Source organism: Malania oleifera, chromosome 9, assembly GCF_029873635.1.
Source record: "Malania oleifera isolate guangnan ecotype guangnan chromosome 9, ASM2987363v1, whole genome shotgun sequence".
Classification (NCBI taxonomy): domain Eukaryota; kingdom Viridiplantae; phylum Streptophyta; class Magnoliopsida; order Santalales; family Ximeniaceae; genus Malania; species Malania oleifera.
In genome coordinates, this window is record NC_080425.1 from 27029049 (window position 1) to 27042977 (window position 13929).

The 13929-nt window shown below is 35.2% G+C and overlaps 1 protein-coding gene across 1 annotated transcript in view; it reads right to left on the bottom strand.

Moving 5' to 3' along the window:
- Window positions 1–10339, bottom strand: part of LOC131163985 (probable protein S-acyltransferase 23) — a 40642-nt gene extending 30303 nt beyond the window's left edge. Inside the window, exons 1-4 of the mRNA XM_058120852.1 lie at window positions 10188–10339; window positions 9832–10085; window positions 9613–9753; window positions 4548–4660 (exon numbers count right to left, since the gene is read on the bottom strand). Of these exons, the coding sequence (XP_057976835.1) occupies window positions 4548–4660; window positions 9613–9753; window positions 9832–10080 (503 nt within the window). The 5' untranslated portion in view covers window positions 10081–10085; window positions 10188–10339. The remainder of the gene's footprint in view (window positions 1–4547; window positions 4661–9612; window positions 9754–9831; window positions 10086–10187) is intronic.
- Between the last annotated feature and the right edge of the window lie 3590 nt (window positions 10340–13929).

A 13929-nucleotide genomic window follows, 5' to 3' on the forward strand; every position in this document is an offset into this window, starting at 1 on the left:
GTCCTTAGGTGATCATATTACTCTAATAGATGCTTACCTTTCTAAAGTCTATTTTTTTTTCCTTGTTTAGAGTTCCTGTGAGTTTACAGGTGTTTTGGAGAAGCTTATTGAAGATTTCTTATGGTACAGCACTTGAGATAACAAGAGGAACCACCTTGTTGGTTGGGATGTGGTTAGGAGATTTAAGCAAAAGGAGATTTGGGGCTTGGTGATGTGGTTTCTAAGAACATGCTTTAGTTAAAAAAATGGTTTATGAAAATCCCCAAACAGAGATTTAAGCAAAAGGAGATTTGGGGCTTGGTGATGTGGCTTCTAAGAACAGTATTTAGTTAAAAAATGGTTACGGAAATCCCCTAACAAACTAATTCCCTTTAGCAAAGGGTTATTGGTAGTAAGTATGGTGTTCATCAAAATGGCTGGGATACAGAGGGGGTGGTGATGTTTATCATGTGAATGTAAGTCTCTAGAAGTTTGTTTGCCAGGTTACCAGTTGTTCTTCCCTCTCACTCACTTCAACTTGGACAATGGCAATTTGATTCCGTTTTGGGAGGATCTTTGGATTGTTGAGGTTAAGTTGGACTTTTGGTGCCTAGTCCTTTCATATTATCATTCATTCATTACACTTTGATCTCTTCTTTTTCATTTTTTCAAAGGAGGGCTCTCTTTCTTGGAATTTCCATTTCGTAGGATTCTTGATGAAAGAGAGGTCGATGAACTCATCACTTTGCTAACGGTTTTGGGCTTTTATGTTCAACAATCAAGGAGTGATTCTAGGGTTTGGTTAGGGGATTCATCGGGCTCCTTTTCTTCTAGCTCTTTCTTTCTCCATTCATTGAAACCTTCAATCCCTTCTTTTCCTTTGAATAACGTCATTTGGAAGGCTAAGATTCCTTTTTAAATCAGGGCTTTCATTTAGACTTTGACTCTTAACAAGAATAATATGAATGACTTGTTACTGGTTAGGAGACCCTATAAGGCATCAGTCTAAATATTTGTAAGACATGTTTTGAGTCTAATTAGATGAACGTGCGTCTCTTCGTACAGTGTCAGGTCTACCTTGTTCTCTATTTTTTATGAAATGTGGTAGACCCACAGTGTGACTGAATTTTTGTTCGTGTAATTTAGGGGTTTTGGAAAGAGCAAAAAAGGGATGGCCTTATGGAAGTGTGCAGTATATGCTATACAGCCTATACTTTGGTCTTTGTGGAATGAGAAAACTGGGTGGATCTTCAGAGCTAAAAATACTTTATATTTGTTTTGCAATAGAATCCTTTTTCTTGCTTCCTTTTGAGCACACTCTTTGGGTTTTTAAGGAATTTCCTTGTCTCATCTCCAAAGGGATTGGAGAGCAGCAATTTTTTAATTGCTTTTATTGATTATGAGGATCTCTTGTCCTCCACAGCTTGTAGTTTTGCTTGTTTTTTTTCATATAGTAAAAGAAGAATTTCATTAATAGAATAAGAATATACAGCCAGGAGAGTAAGACATCTCCTTAACATGGTCTGGAATAAAAAACACGAAGAAACAACTTGAAAGCTAAAAAACAAGAGAGAGAGAGAGAGAGAGAAACCAACACGAACTAAGACTCCAACACATAACGCCAATCCCTGAATATCAGAAAAGCTCAGCCCCCCCCTTAAAATTACCCTGCCCCACACACCAAAGTGAAGCCAAATGATGTATCTTTTCCCAAACCAGAAAATGAGATGACTTCTTCCCTAGAAAAATATGCGCATTACACATATTTTTGTTTGTTTTCTAAAGAATGAATTTTTCTTATAAAAAAACAGAATGTTGCCAAAAACAACCAGTTGAGAAATGGTCTGTTTATGCAATATAGCCAAAGATAAACATTATAAATAGGATGTTTTTAATCAAAAATTGGCATTTCAATAACTCCTTGAACTGAGGATTGGTCCCATCCATCCTCAACACCGCTTTAGACACTTCTATCGGCATCCACCTTAAATTATTCCAAATAGGCAGAGATGAAAAAGCATACTGTACATTTTTGTCAATATGGCATGGGCTTGAGGGCATGTATCAGGAGCAGATGAGTAAGCATTGGCTTTGCTGCAAAGATTTGGGTTAAATTGTAAAATACCCACCTAAAAGGACCAATAATTCTTAAAAGAAAAAACTAATCGTTGAGGAGTTTTAAAATATAGCAAAAAAAACTGGGTTTTTAAAAGTACAAAGAAGTAAAAGGGGTTTTAACACTAGAGGGGGAAAAGAATAAAAGAAAAAGCAATTTTGATCAATCTGAAGCTCCTTTTTCCTAGTCCGAAACTCTAACCTTACCCTCCGTGCGAGTGTGAGTATGAGTGTGAGCGTGAATGTGAGTCTGAGTCTGAGTCTGAGTCAGAGTATGAACAGGTGTGTGTGTGCTTGTGAGTAGGGTACCGAAAACCCAAAAACCGGACAAAAATCACAAGTGGTTAGGTTTTTCGGTATTCAGTTTTGGTTTCGATTCCAGAAAATGGGAATTTTCGGTTTCAGTTTCATATAGAACCAAACTGAAAAACCAAAAAACTGTTTTAAATATAAATTAATATAATTAATATGTATTAAGATATGATTAGTTCATTATCCTAGTTGTAGTAGGCTGCACCACACTGGATCCGCTCCTTTAATATAAATGAAGTTTTTTCTAGGGTTTCTTCTCACATTCTCAATCTCAACCAACCCCCTCACCTGAGTCCCTGATCCTCTGCAGGTGCGGCTCAGCCTCTGCGCTGTGCCGCTGCAGTTTTGCCTCCCTCCCCAGTCCCCACTCAGCTAGCAATGGCCACTCTGGAAAGTGCGAATCGAAGCGAAAGCCGCAACCTCACAAGCTGCATTTTGGAAGCGAAAGCCTCTAATCTGCAAATTGAACTAAAGTCAGCAAATCAGAATTAATTCTACATAGAAAAATCTGAGAAACTCAAGAAGTTTGCGATGCTCTTACATAGCAGAGTCAATTTATCAAACAAGGAGTCCAGCGACAGATGCCACTACGCAGCGAGGCTGATCTTTCTGGCTTGGCTAGAGTTCAAGAATTTGAAGTCAGACCTTAGGTGATCGGAGAAAAGATTGGTCACCTGATCGTACGACAATCAAAAATCAGAATCACGATTGAACGTCACCATCTCCTTCTCCGCCTCGACTGTCACCATTTTGGCCAAAATTCTCTGCTCTCAAGTTGCTGCATAATTTGATCTTCATCATGTTCATTGACCTCTCCTACTTTGTGACTTTCCGGCGTAGCTAGTGGGGCATCAGTGGGTCGTAGGAGACAATAGATTTCTGGCGAGCCGAGGAAAGGGAGAGACAGAGAGACGGCGCCATTGTGAAAAAAAATTGTTGAATATTAAAAAAATCGGTCAAAAACAGAAAAAACCGGAACCAAACCGCTCAATCTTCGGTTCTCTAGGAAATAATAAGTTTGGTTCGGTTTCAGTTTCGGTTTCGGTTTCAATTCACCAGGATTTAAAATCGCAAAATTCAGTTCAATTTTTGGTTTGGCCCATAACCGAACCATTATGAACTGATTACACCCCTACTTGTGTGTGTGTGTGAGAGAGAGAGAGAGAGAGAGAGCAACAAAAATAGTTTAAATATAATCATATTAACCCAGTAAAGATATCACAAACAGAAACATCAGTATAAGTTGTTCATCACTTTTCTCTCTCCCACGATCAGATGTGTGTGCAAGTATTAGCTTTGCTACAAAGATTTGGGTAGAAGAAGATATTTTCAAAAATGGAGAAATTGTAGAATACCTAAGAAATGGGGATCAGTAATTACTAAAAAAAAAATGATTATGGAAGATCTTAAAATATAGCAACCAAAATATTATAAAAAAACAAAAAAGTAAAGGGTTTATTTACAATGCTTTAATATCTGTGGAGGGATGGAGGGGAAAAAGAAAAAGAAATTTTGATAAATCTGAACCTCCTTCCCCCCCCCCCCCCTCCAAAACTCTAATTTTTACCTTCTGCTTGTGTGTGTGGGCCTGTGGGTGTGTATACGTGTGTTTGTGCATGTGCACCCATGTGTGCATGCTCACATCCATGTGTGCGCATGTGCACGAGAGAGAGAGAGAGAGAGAGAGAGAGAGAGACCAACAAAAATAGCATATATATAATCATATCTTCCGAGTACCGATATCCAATCAACAATGCTAATGTAAGTTGTTCATCACTTTTATCTCTCCCATGATCAGTATGATGTATTTACGTGCATTTTACATAGTAGCTCCACCCACACGCATCCCAAACCTGTGCCCACATCATGTTCATTCAATATTTTTGGGCAAACAAAAAGTCCAGGTGGCTGCTAGCCACAGCTCCTTAGAATGGAACCCATCATAAAATTATACTCAACATGATTTCTTTCCACATACAAGTGCATGCACGAACTCAAATACAAACCTATATAGGAAATTCAGAAGAACACATTTATAAGCATGTCCTTGAACGTAATGTTTAAGGTTTTTCCCTTTCAACCACCTGAGGCCCAGGCAGTAATGCAAATCCATTCAGAACCCATATATCTATTTAGCATACCAGTGCAGAGGACTTCGTCCATTATTATCTGGTGCATCAAAATCAGCATGATACTTTGCAACAATGTGATTTAAGAAAGCTGTTTGTCCATATTGGGCTGCAACATGGGCTGCCTGCAGGAGAAAAATAGAAAAAAAAAAAAGTGCTAGGAAACATTACTACCTTATTATGCACAGAAAACAATAACTAGATTAAGTGGACAACTTTCAGACAACGAGGAAAAGTCTTAAAATTGATATTCACACATCAAGCACAAAATAATTATGAATAAGAATTAAATTTCTAAACACAAGCACATTCTGAAAGATCTTTTGGGTGTTTCCTCAGTGGGGTGTTGTACACAGAGGAACTACAGCCATTTAATGGCACCAAGCATAATTTTCAAAAATGAGTATCAGCAACCATATTGACTGGCTCCAAAAACAGCACATTAGGCATGTTGTATTGAATATCTAAATACGAGTAAAAAAAAAATTCAGGTCCCAACAAATTGAAAGTGGCCACATGAATCATGCTTTTTTTTATCATGCAAAATTGGAATTTGCCATGTGAATCTCCCAACACATAGATCACAAACTCTACCAATGTCTAAAAATCTTTCAATAGATTTCCAGATTACTATGCTCCCCTGAGTTGCCAAGGCTTTGATAGGAACATTTTAATATGTTAGAAGTATCCCTCATACCCTCTTGCTATCAGGTTTTCCCCAAAACAAACAGGATATGATAAAGAATTAATGAAAGAGAAACTCATGGTCAAAGATAATATAGAACAAAACTGACAATATAAGGAAAAAAAATGTTCATGGTATATAATTAAGAAAGTTGGGCAGGCTATCACTAGCAATCTTAATTAGAAGTAAATTGTTGAGCTACATTTTCTTCTAAATCAATTTAAGAATTATACTCACTACTAGGGAAAAGGAAATATACATAATCACCAAAATTCAATACTACATGAAAAATGGTATCATATAAGTAAATGTTGCTGACATTCAAAGGTGTGAATAGAATCATTACAATGAATATCCCTATTACGCTCATACTGAGAGCTTCATTTTTCTACCATATTATCTGTTTACAGAACTTAAGATAAATATATTTTCGGTATGAGAACCCCACATATATTGATAATAAAACCAATAATGATCCCTAAAAAGATTAAATTTGTTTACCACACTTTTTAAGAGAAAAGATGATTTACTAATGCAGAAGAAATTTAAAAAATGTAAATCAACAAAAAATATATCTTTCAGATACAGAAAGCTATAACAAAGCCTCTAAAGATGCTTATTTTCAAGTCGGACGAATGAAGGAAAAGCACTTCAATACCTATATACAAAATTGAAGGAGGAATGGAATCGAGGCACAAATGGAATTCCTTTTGAAATGCAATTATTGCGTTTGGTTAGTAACATGGAATAACTGTAAGAATCTAGTTTCAATTTTTTTCCAACATTTGATATTCTTCAATTGATTCTATAATGGAATGAAAAATATTCATTTTTATTAAATATCCCTAATACATAATATTTAATTTTGCATTATTTTTTTATTTTATAATAGTGATTTTTATTAGTTTAAATATTTTTTTATTGCTTTTATAATTGTTGTTATTATTATTTTGATAGAAATAAATATTATCATTAGTTGTTATTATTTTTATCGTAATTATAACTAGTTTAGTATTGTTTTTATAATAATAATAAAAAACAATTAGTATTATCATTGTTTACTATTGTTTTTTTTTTATTATTTTTTTTAATATTTTCATAATAGTGATTGTTGTTAGTGTAATATTATTTTTTATTTTTGTCATTTCTATTTTTTATTATTTTTATAATAATTATTATCCTTAAAATAATAATTTTTATTTACTATTATTGCTCTTGTTGTTATTATTATTTACAATAATAAATATTATTTTCATTGTAGTTATTATTAGTTGTTATTATTTTTTTATAGTAATTATTATCCTTAAAATAACAATAATTATTATTATTTTGTATTTTTTATTATTAATATTGGCTTGTTTGTTTACTTTCTAATTATAGTTGATTGGTTTGGTTGGATGATTGGATGTTTGTATGGTTAAAAATTAAATAAAGAAACTAAGTTCTTGAGTGCTTAACAAATTAAACAAATAAGTCACGAACTGGTTAAAAGAAATAAAATAAGTTTAAGAATTCTAAAAGGAATTAAAAGAAATTTTTAAAAGCTAATTCACCCCCCTTCTTGGGAAGCTATTCCTAATTTCAATGGACTTGAAAGAAGAAGAATCAGCTTTAATCCATGTGATACAAGCTACAGCCCCCCGCGCGCGGGGGGGGGGGGGGGGTGACATATCCTAGAGTTTAGAGTAGACTTTTTATTTCAATAAGTAATTAAGTATAGGCGTGTGGGCCTATTTTATGTTTATTAGTTATAGGCATTAAAGGTTACATTATTTGAATTTAAAATTTGAATTCGAATTTTGAATTTGAACTTGAATTTGAATTTAATTGGAGGGGTTTATAAATAGATTTGTAGCCACATTCTAAAAAAAAAAAACGGGAACATTGAATAAAAATGTGAGGTTTTGTTCCTTCTATTGGTTCTTCAGAGAACTTGTGAACTTATCAAGGATTCTTCCTTGTGGCATTCAAATTTAATACCTTTGGTTCGTGATTTAATTATAATCATTGGGTCGAGGTTTGTTACTTTATACCTTTGGTTCGTGATTTAAATCATTGGGTCAAGGTTGGTTATTTTATACCTTTGGTTCACATTTCATTTATAAACGTTGGGTCAAGGTTTTCTATCCAAAATCTGAATTTTAGCTTTCTTGGGCAAGTATTCCAATATTGATCGTTGGGTTTCAATGTGTGTCAGTTGAGGTTTGCATCATTTGGCAACTATTCCAATATTGATTGTTGGGTTTCATCGCGTGTTGGTTAAGGTTCACATCATTTGGTAATTATTCCAATGTTGATTGTTGGGTCTCAACGCATGTCGATTGGAGTTTGCACCATTTGGCAAGTATTCCAATATTGATCGTTGGGTCTCAACGAGTGTAGATTGGGGTTCGCATCAGAAGGAGAAATTGAAGAAGATGTAATGCATAAAGTTAAAGCAACTTGGGTAAAATGGAGGAGTGCTTAGGCCTTAGAGTGTGTTGTGTGATAGTAGAATACCCTTAAAATTAAAAGGGGGGTTTTATAGGATGGCTATAAGACTAGTTATGCTATAAGGATTAGAATGTTGGGCGATTAAGAAACGGCACATCCAGAAAGTAATAGTTGTCGAGATGAGAATGTTAAGATAAATTAAGGAATGAACATGTCCGCAATAAGTTAGGCGTACTTCCTGTAAAAGATAAGATAAGGGAGGGGTGACTCAAATGGTTTGCATACTTGCAACATAGGCCACATAGTGTGTCCGTGAAGAAGAGCGAGTTAATTACTTTGAGGGGCAATTAAAGGGATAGGAGTAGACCTAAAATAACTTTGAATGACATGGTAAAGATTTCATAGCCTTGAATTTGTAAAAGGAAATTGTCCATGATCGCATAAATTGGCGAAAGAGGATTCATGTAGCCGACCCCATCTAGTGGGACTTAAGGCTTGATTTGTTGTTTGTTCTTGTTGTTGTTGTCGTTAATTTGCTTAGGAGGTGAGGACCAAATTCCCTATAAGGGGGCCTTGCATCTTAGCCGCAGTTTCCTTCAAAAAAAATACAAGGCCAAAAGGAGTTCGGCTGGCCTCGTGTAGAACTTTAATAATCCACTAGGCCTTAACATCCCTCGTAAGATCCTACGCAGGAAATGGAACCTCTGCAAGGTCAATGCCATATAAGCACATACTCAAGCCTTAGGCACCTCCATGTGGTTGTTGCCAAGCAACATAACCTTTAGTGGAGCACCCCATTTTGGCCACCACTGTGCTAATGGGTCCCTTGGAGAAGTTATGTTGCCTTTTCAGTCCTTATAAAAAATATTTTAAAGCTAGCATATCATCAAAGCAATCCATAAAACTTGAATCTTACAATCTTTTATATCTCCTCCCTCGAACACCCCCCCCCCCCCACCACTCCAAAAAAAAGGCACAGGAAGAAAAAATGTAAATTACAAGAGCTACCATTCAGATTTCAGCTCCTTTACTTTGCTAGCAATGAAAACTCACATCATTCTATTTTTAACACCTATCTCAAAGAACAACTGGAAACTAAATAGGAACACGTTGATTAGGTTTCATAAATGGCATCATCAAATGAATAGCCAATAATACCAATTCAACACTTAGACAATGATGACAATGCTTTTCCAATAACTGCCAAGTCTTTCTCGCTTAGAGCTCAACTGACCAACAAAGTCTTGAATTCTGTTTTGGGATCAACTAGACCGATAAAATACCAAAATGCACCAATACTAATTGAAAACTTCCTTTTCTCACCAGGCATTTATTTCAGCTTACTAATTTTGGTTATTCTCATGAATATTAACATTAATTTCTAGACCACTCCTAATTTTGTATAATAAAACATGTTTGACAATAATCCCTTTTGGTTAGCACAAAACATCGCAATCTGAATACATGTCTTATGAAAATTTTCTCTTCAATTTAGTAACCAATCGTCAATATCTTTGCTCTTTTCTTTTATTTGGTGCTAATTAATATTGTTACTCTGGTTGCAAGCAATTCACCCTTTCACCATATTGCTTCATTTCTAGAGGCAAATTCCTCCTAATCTCACCCTCCAAAAATAACAAAATCAATCACTTCAAGAAATTTCCATTCCTTCTATTTTCACTCCTTCATTTCCTAATCTTGGGCAATGCAAAAGAAGACCATTGTCAATTACAAATAATTCAAACACCCAAAATTCCAAATATTCTTTTAGAAGCCAGGAGAGGTCCCAGACTTCATATGTTATTTTAGTGGTCGAGTAAAGAGCAATCAACATGATTCTGAAGAAAAACTCAGCCAGTATCCACTTACATAGTAGCTCGCAACAGTTCTCTACGTTAGACAACATATTCAAACAATTAGGCAAAATTCTCCAATTTCAAAACACATTCAATTAATTACCCGATACCCATTTAAATCAGCTGCCTCCACCCACCCCCCGTTCTGGAAGAGCACGTCCGCCGCTGCAATTGAACCCCGGACCGCCGCCCAATGCAACGCCGTCTGCTGCATGTTGTCGATCGCATTTACACCGCCACCATGCTACACCCACAACAAATCAAACCAATGACAACAAAACTCAAAACATTTTTCCATAAAGAAGCCAATAATTCACGGCACCTCAATTATATACTGCGCGATATTCGGAAAGTTGTTCAAAGCAGCCCATTGGAGAGCGTAGTAGCCATTACCATCCGGCGCAGAGACAGACGCAGCCTCTTCCTCAACGAATTTTTGCAACTTCTCAAAATCTCCATAAGCAGACGCAGAGAAAACGTCGATTACAGCGATTTCGTTGGCGTGTTTGCCCAATTCATTTGAATCCTTGTTGGCGTCCGAGACGACTTCGATCTCCGAAGATGCCATCATGACCGCTGCATGCGATAAACTTTGAGCGGAAATAGATTATCAAAAAGTAATTTTGCGTTTTGACCCGCCAAAGAAAATGGAACAATTTTTGGGCTTAGGGTTTATGCCTCGTCTGGGTTGGATAGGCTTGGAGTTGAAACTTGAACTTGATTCCGAGAGTTGACTGTTCTCCGATCAGAATGCTTCAGGCGCCATTGTGGGAACTTTTTTTCCTCTTTTTCCATTTAACATTATTAAAAGTAGTAGCAGATCTCAATATTTAATGACTTCGTATATTTATTTTTAATGTTTTATCATATTTTGATTTTTTAATAGCATGAAATTACATGCCCTTATATTTGAGGAGGTTGTAGATTTGAGATTGTATTTGACTTGAATATGATGTAATACAAAATAGTATTAAAATTTGTTCAAATCCACCCAAATTTAAATTTAAGATCCGAAATTCATACTCGCATATATTATCTAAATACATCTATTTTTTAATTTATATTTAGAATTTTGTATATTTTTATATAAAATTAAATAATATTTTGTACCATATATTTTTAATTATTTTGTACCATATATTTTTAATTTTGATGATTAAATGTCAAACAAATAGTTAATCATAATTTTCTCAAAGAGTAATAATAATTGAGATAAGAAATACTCATTTTGCACAACAACTGTTAATGTATTTGATTCATTACAGATAGATAGTCTTGGCTTCCCTTATTTTAGGTAAAGATCTTAAATTTTCCTTTACCATTTCTCTAGTTGAAAATATCTTACCAAACCCTTTTCATAAGATTGATGATATTGATGAAAATCTTTTGTACGAATAAAAAACAAACCCTTCCTTCATCATTCTAAATGTCTCATATGCACTCAACAGCAGGTTGACTTTTGACTCGTTCACTTGATTAGTCTCTTCATGTATAACTTTGACTCTATTCGACATTTTCTTAGTTGAATCACGCTCTTAAACTTTATTAAAATCATTAGGAGTCAAGGCACCAAACAACACGTTTATGGATTTAGAATTTAATTGAAAATCTTTTTGTCATCTTCCTTATTCCCATTCTTCTTCTATTTTTGGAGACATTTTTCAATTCATCATTTTAGTATGAATAACTGGTCCAAGTAGAATTTTCCTCCATAGTTCAATGTCTAGAGATTGAATATAGATGTTCATTTTATGAAAATGAGTTCAATTAAACAAAGGTGATTGATTGGTTGATTGTCCTTCAGCAAGACATTGTCTTGTTATGGATACCTTTAGATGTATTGAGAAAAATAATATAAGAGCCTTGCTCTAATTCCACTCATTCGTCTTGGTAGGTAGCGGGATGAATTGAATGATTTTAAAAATTAATTGTTTGGATAAATTTGATTCAATGTATAGCAAACACCCAAGCATTGTCCAAATAATAATTATCACAATTAAACACGATAACTAAATCATATAAGATCAATTGTATAAACCCACACTAGCACTCCACATAATATAATATGTTGCAACGTCCTAGAGGGCTGACCTAGAAAACAGGAGGGATCGAATCTCTAAATCGCTTCAACCAAGTGGTGAACTCAATATTATGGGATGTGAAGTATGATGTAATGTATGGACTGAGAAATGGGTTGTTTTAAAAACAATGAAGTCGCCACCAACGTATTTATTTTAAGCACGGATAGAACACTTATTTAACATACCATTAGTTCATTGGTCACCTAGGTCCAAGGAAGCTAGCAATCAATGATTTGGGTCACCAAGTTTGGATTTAGGAGTACGGTTATGCAAAGGGAAGGTATTAACACCCCTTCACACCCATCTAGCAAACGGTACCTGATTAGCCTAGGATCACTTTCAAAATTGATCGATCAAGACTTTAATTCTTCTACTTATTTATTTACCTGGCCTTTGAATATTGGATAGTCTTGTAAATAGAGACCATCCTCACCCCAGGATTCTCAAGAGTGTGCAAGAAACACAACTCTTAATGATCCTTTCAAGGAATATATTTAATATTTTCCTTTATTTTAAAAGTACTCCTTACCTTACCTTTTGATGCCAGAAGGACTTGCATGAAACAAAGACCTCCTGCCTTCAAACCTCAAAGGCATGCAAAGACATAGCCTTTGAGATTTAAAGGAGAATTCTTTAAAGTTTCTATTCAATAGTATAATAAAGTAGGCAAAAACAATAGATTCACGACATGTAATCAACACAATTCATGCAAAAATTACATGTAAGGTGTGCACCATGAGGGTTGTGCACATACGCACGTAATCACGCAAGCACACGCAAACATAAAAGACAAGGGAAAGCAAACATTCATGCACCAAGTAGGGCACAAAATAAGAAAACCACATAAGAGGAATTACTAAAAAAATGACAAGACTGATCAAAATTGGTCTCAAAATTTTTCCAAAATTTTTCAAGATTTTTCAAGATTTTTAAAGACTTTTCTCAATTTTTTTTATTTTTTATTTTCAAAATTTTTTATTTTTTTGGTATTCTGAGTCAAAATTGCTCATAGAATTTTTATTTACTTTTCTTGATCTATTTGTGATTTTTCTTTGATTTTCATGATTTTTTCCTAATTTTTCTAATTTTCTTGAATTTAAAATGAATTTACTAAGATTAGTTTTGATTAAAAATACTAGAGGTTCAAGTGGATTGAATTGGGTCAAATCGAGTTGACTAGTATCAGGGGAGAGAAAGAGAAAAGGCAAGAAGTATTCATGGGTTGCCACCTGTGAGCCATCTGTGGTGACACGTGGCAGCAACAAGTGGCTCAAATCCCCCCTCCTTTTGTTTGAAAAGCATATAGGTGACACGTTGCAAGTGATGTCAGCACGATGTCAGCCACCATGTGTTGACAAACCATTAGTTCGGGAAATAAAGCATGGATCGATAACGTGGTAGCTACCAGCTGTCTAGAGAACACAAATGGATAGTTAGGATTATGTCATGTCATTCAGTAATGTCATCCAAAACACACGGACATGGTTGTCTCATATGTCACCACCCGAATAATGACATTTGCCCCCCTACAATTTTTTTAAAAAAAACTTTATATATATATATATATATATTCTCTTTTTATTTTTCTTTTTCTTGTTTTATTTTCACTCTGAACTCTCACGACTCTTTCTCACTCCACTCTCTCTCTCTCTCTCTTTGCTCAACTTAGCCCACAACCATGGCTAACTACCCTCTTCAACTACCTCCCTTGCCTAGGTGGGTTTCTCTCTCTCCCTTCTCACTCATCTCTTTTCTGTTTTCTTTTAGTTTCTCTATCTTTCTTGATCCGACTTTCTCACTTTCTCCTCAATCCCTTTCTTATTCTCTCGAATCTCCTATCTCTTTCTCAAATTTCCTCTCTCTCTCTCTCTCTCTCTCTCTCTCTCTTACTTTGTTTTCCTTTTCTCGTGTAGGTCTTAGTGGAGAGATGCCATGGCAAAGAGCTTGAAGTTCTCTACCCCTTATCAGATCCAAGTCTTAGATAGATCTAGAGGTAAACCCCTTCCTTTTCTACTTTATTTTCCTCTTTTTTTTTTTACTTTTCCTCTAAGACTTTCTTGCGCTTTCTTGTGCTTTCTTGAGATCCAAAAAGAGATGAGGATTTGGGATTGACTAGTGTTAGGATTTGGGTTGGTTTATAGTTAGGTTAACCTAGGTTTGGTTAGGATTCATTCCTAGCTTGATTTTTGGGCTAGGCTAAGCTAGTTTGGTCTGGGCTAGCTTAGTTTAGGTTGGGGGTTTGGACAAGCCTAATTGGCCCTTGAGGCTTTGAGTTATTTTCAAATAGGGTTGGGGTTTAAGCTAAATTAGGGTCAATTGGGTTGTGGGTTTTGGGTTGT